The 5,286-nt window shown below is 38.4% G+C and overlaps 1 protein-coding gene across 1 annotated transcript in view; it reads right to left on the reverse strand.

Annotated features, from left to right (window-relative positions):
* LOC107297718 (netrin receptor DCC-like) overlaps window positions 1-5,286 on the reverse strand; it is a gene marked incomplete at its 3' end in the record, with an annotated part of 252,330 nt that overhangs the window by 95,474 nt on the left and 151,570 nt on the right. Inside the window, exon 6 of the mRNA XM_015827079.1 lies at window positions 1,350-1,504. Coding sequence (XP_015682565.1) covers window positions 1,350-1,504 — 155 coding nt within the window. The remainder of the gene's footprint in view (window positions 1-1,349; window positions 1,505-5,286) is intronic.

Consider the following 5,286-nt stretch of genomic DNA (forward strand, 5'->3'; position numbering starts at 1 on the left):
AGACTTCACCAATGGATTATGATTTGTCTAACCTGATCTAGCAGAGAGCCAAGCCAAAACGAGTCATCAAGAGCGGAGACCAAGTTAAGACTGGATTACCAGCAGGAGGGGGCGTGACAAGTTTTGGATACTTGGTCTCAAGAGCAGGCAGACAAAGAAAACCCATTGGTGGAGTCTCCGTCTCCTGTACTGGAGAATTCATCTTTTCCTCCTGACAGGAAATTTTCTTCAAAGCTATAGTTTTCATTGGGAAGAAGTTCATTTTGGCTTGTTAAAAAGTGCAAGTTCAATACAAAAGACCCCTATTTTTTAACATATAACTAAAGGAGGAAGCAAAATCAGAATGAGACTGCTTGGCACAGTAGTTCTGCGTCTCCTTTATGTAAGGCAGTGTTTCTCAAAATAACAAAGTTGGAAGGAACCTTGGAGGTTTCGAGTCTAACCACCTGAACAAGGAGAAGACCCTATGCCATTTCAAAAATGTGATTGTGCAATCTCTTCTTAAAAACCTCCAGTGATGGCACACCCACAACTTTGGGAGACAAGTCATTCCAGTGGTTCATTGTTCTCATTGTGAGGCAATTTCTCCTTAGTTCTAAGGGTTTTCTCTTTGATTAGTTTCCATCCAAACCTCAACAACTTTAAGATATGTGGACTTCAACTCCCAGAATTTTTGGCATGCTGGCTGGGGAATTCTGGATGTTGAAGACCACACATCTTACTGAGGTTGAAAAACACTGATTTATCTGTAAACTGTCTGGTGAGGTCAAAGATACTGAGTGTAGCAGGTCATGGTTGAGGAGAAGTATCTGAATAAAGTACATCTTGAATAGGACTCAGTACAAATAAGATATGGGTGCTTCATTGCCTGAAACATATGTCAGAATTGGAAGGATATTATTGGAAGGATTTTTTTTTCAAGGAGTGCTAAAATGTTATTGACTCTCTCACTTAACCTGCATTAAGTGAGTAGATCTGATTTGGTCTATAAATCTAGCTGAAATATAGCACAGTGCTATGATATCATTACTCCTAATAGATGATGACTAATTAAAATTATTCATCTAGAAAAAAAAATCCAGCTATTAGAAAAGAGCAAGAGTGACTAAAAAAAAATACAGAGAGTCACGGGGGAAATGGTTTTCACCTTTTTCCTCTCCGTCCTTACTTTCAAAACAATAATTTAATCTGTGTACCTTATTACATTATTAGCTAAGTGCTAATTTTGAAATCCTTGTTATAGTACTATAAAAAGAACAACAACCCAGATTCACTGGAACCATTTTACAATCTAGGTAGTAGCTGTTGAACTGGTTTCACAAGGTGTAATAACAAGTAGTGATAATTACCACTATCTGAAAATAATCACTAGGAATGACAACTTCTCCATTCTTGATCCACTGTACTGAAGGGGCTGGTTTTCCGGAGACAGCACATTCAAACTCGATGTCCATACTTTCATAGGCATAGAGATTTGAAGGGTGAGTGATAAACCATGGAGGAACTGCAAGAACAAAGAGAAAAAGAAGTCAAGGTGGGAATGAAAGATGCGATCAGAAAACAGTTATGCAATTATTTATCTGTGACAAATCCTCAGCTACCAGACAAAACCTGGTCAGTTGATCGAACTTGGATGATTAAGGTGTTGGCCTAGATACCAGTAGACTGTGAATACTAGTCCTACCATAGGCATGAAAGCCAGGTGGATAACTTTGGCTAATCAACTGGAGTTAATGAGTTCTAGTCCCACCTTAGATACGAAAGCCAGCTGGGTGACTTTGTGACAATCACCAGGAGACTGTGAGTTCTAGTCCCACCTCAGGCATGAAAGCTGGCTGAGTGTATTTGGGCCAGTCAATGTCTCTTGCCAAACCCACCTTAGAGGGTTGTTGTAGTAGGAAAAATAGGAGGAAGAAGGTGTATTAGGTATGTTCATCACCTTGAGTTATTTATAAAAATAATAAAGGATACACACACACACACACATATACACACACTGTCCAATTCCATAGTATTGTGATACATAGTCTTTTACTTAACCTATGATTGGCTTTACCAAATAAACCAGTATGAGCAACGTTTTCCCAAGCCTGCAGGAAGAAGATGTAAGCCAAATGATCTTTTCAGAGGACAAATTCTTATTAGGCTGGCAATTATCTGTTGTCTTGTATTACTATAATGTATTAACACTTTTCCTGTATAGTATGTGATATGCTAATTTAATTTAATTTCATCATTATCATAATACTAGTTATAGTATGATAGAAATTTGCAATTCAAGGGAAACTGCTAATAACATCACATTTCTAATGAGTTTTTCTATCATCAAAAAAGATGGGAGGTGGAGGGGATCCGTCCTGTTCGTCAGCTTTCAACAAGGGAACAATATTCATTATTCTGAATATTCATAGCTGCAAGAAAGCCAGATTAGATTTTTAATTTTCAGGATAGCATCCATGGCTTGCTTTTTGACATGGAAAATGCAATTGTGTTTCTGAAGCAGCCATGCGTAATGTCTGAATAATACAGTTTTTACAGTTGTATCAATACAAGCAGGAATTATCTAATAGAATATGCATGTTGCAAAATTATCAGACCTATAGATCATTATATTTATCTTGCACTTATTGATAGCTAGAGAGTCAGTTTGAGGTAGTGGCTAAAGCATATGATCACCATTTCTGAGGTTCCCAACTGGCTTCTGACAAGCAAAGTCATAAAGTCCAGCATGAAGCTGGATTCCTTAACAACTTCATGATTCACTTAACAAGTGCAGTGATTTGTTTAACAGCCATGGCAAAAAAAAAAAAGATCATAAATTTGGGCAGGACTCACATAACCACTGTCTTGGTGAACAACATAAATTCTGGTCCCAATTGGGATTGTAAGTCCTCAATTTAAAACAGTTCATTTAGTAATCATTCAAAGTTATGGCTGATTCGGGAATTCTGGGAATTGAAGTCCACAAGTTATAAAAGGGCCATTGTTCCCCACTCCTGGGTTAAAACATCAAGCCCCAAACTGGGAGACCATAAACTCTAATCCCGCCTTAGGTATGAAAGTCAGCTGGGTGGTCATGGCCCAGTCACTCTCTCTCTCAACCCTAAGAGGATTTTGTTGCTCAGTCACTAAGTCTTGCCCAACTCTTCGTGACCCTATGGACCAAACCCTCTACCCAAACCCATATTCATTGCATCAATGACACTATCTAACCATTTCATCCCCTGCCATCCCCTTCTCCTTTTGCCTTCCATCTTTCCCAGCATCAGGTTCTTTTCCAAGGAGTCCTCTCTTCTCATTTGGTGACCAAAGTATTGTACCTTCAGCTTCAGTATCTCTCCTTCCAAAGAACAGACAGGATTGATTTCTTTTAGGACGGCCCTAGGAAGGAGCCAATGGCAAATCATTTCTGAAAAACCTCGCCAAAAAAACTGCAGGGACTTGTCCAGGCAGTCCTTGAGAAGTGATCACAATTCAACAGAAGAAAAAAAGGAAAGGTAGGTAGGTAACCATCAGCCTAAAGGACCTTTATGAAACATTTAACCCAAAAAAAGAAACATATGTTTCTTTAAAAATATACAGCCTTGGTTGGCAGCAAGTCAATATTAAAACAACCGTAGCAAAACTTGCAACATTAAAATAACAAGATCAGGATCAAAAACAAGATTTTAAAAGAATTAGATCAAGCAAGAAAAAAAAAAGTAGGACTACATTGGTTTCTATTTAGTCATTTCTTCTTCTGCAAACTTAATAAATTTGTTCTATAATTTGTTCTCCTCAGAGTCAATTTGGAGAACTATGATGGGGTGTGTCAGGCCATTGTAATATGAAATGAATGCTATTGGAGTTCTCCTCTAGCTAGATCCATGAAAACACTAAGAAAATAGTGACCCTATTAAACCTACTTTGCTTAAAATCACTGTAATTAAAAAGAAAAAAATTCAAAGAAAAGCTAAAAAGAACATTCACATATATTATTAACTGAAACAAAATCTTTTTTTCCCCTGAGAAGGTTTCTGCAGTATAAAACCATACTGTGACACTGAGAGAAAACCTATTTTTCCCTCATAAAAGTATTCAAAACAATTGATGCAAGTGCTGAAAACTATACTAGGTTTAGAACATTCATTTGGAAAAAAAGATAAAACTCAGAAAAAATTGGAGCACAACTGGAAATCAGTTTTCAGAGAAGTAGCTAAGAAAATGCTACTGTCCAAATGCAGTGAATCGAAGAAAAAAATTACTGTTGAGTATAGCATGAATCCAAAATCAATATGTTCATAATTCAGAAATTCAGATGGACCAGATTTGTTAACCGTTCCTTAAAAGCTCAGTGGTGGACAATTTGTACCTTTTGTTTCTCACAGTTGGATTTCTGCAATTTTTTGTTGTTGTTGTTTCTCTGAAACTGGAATTTTCCAGTTTTTTCTCCTCTATGGACTCAACAAGGCCTACCCCGCAATTCTTTGTTTGTTATTTCATCACAACGTTGTGACACAGAATGACAAGGACTAACCAATATCACTTAATGAGCTTTCACTGGTGAGGGTAAATTTGAAGTTGGGTCTTCCTCCTAATGGAAAACCTTCACCCCTACATCCTACTAGATTTTTTAATTTTTTTTGGGGGGGGGGAGGAATTAGATAACCTTTTCAGTTCAGGAGCCACTAATTATTTAATTGGTAGTTCAGAAGTCAGAAAGTAATTTAAAATACAGGTTGTTGTTGTTATTAATTGCGAAGTTGTGTCCGACCCATCGCGACCCCATGGACAACGTTCCTCCAGGTCTTCCTGTCCTCTACCATCTTCTGAAGTCCATTTAAGTTCACGCCTACTGCTTCAGTGACTCCATCCAGCCACTTCATTCTCTGTCGTCCCCTTCTTCTATTGCCCTCGATCTTTCCCAGCATTAGGCCCTTCTCCAGTGAGTCCTTCCTTCTCATTAGGTGGCCAAAGTATTTGAGTTTCAACTTCAGGATCTGGCCTTCTAAAGAGCAGTCGGGGTTGATCTCTTCTAGGACTGACTGGTTTGAATGCCTTGCAGTCTTCTCCAGCACCATAGTTCAAAGGCCTCAATTCTTTGTCGCTCAGCCTTTCTTATGGTCCAACTTTCACATCCATACATTGCAACTGGGAAAACCATGGCCTTGACTATATGCACTTTTGTTGGCAGGGTGATGTCTCTGCTTTTTAGTATGCTGTCTAGATTTGCCATAGCTTTCCTCCCCAGGAGCAAGTGTCTTTTAATTTCTTGGCTGCAGTCCCCATCTGAGGTGATCTTGGAGT

Source organism: Protobothrops mucrosquamatus, unplaced genomic scaffold (genome assembly GCF_001527695.2).
Source record: "Protobothrops mucrosquamatus isolate PMUCROS unplaced genomic scaffold, P.Mucros_1.0 scaffold3483, whole genome shotgun sequence".
Classification (NCBI taxonomy): Eukaryota; Metazoa; Chordata; class Lepidosauria; order Squamata; family Viperidae; genus Protobothrops; species Protobothrops mucrosquamatus.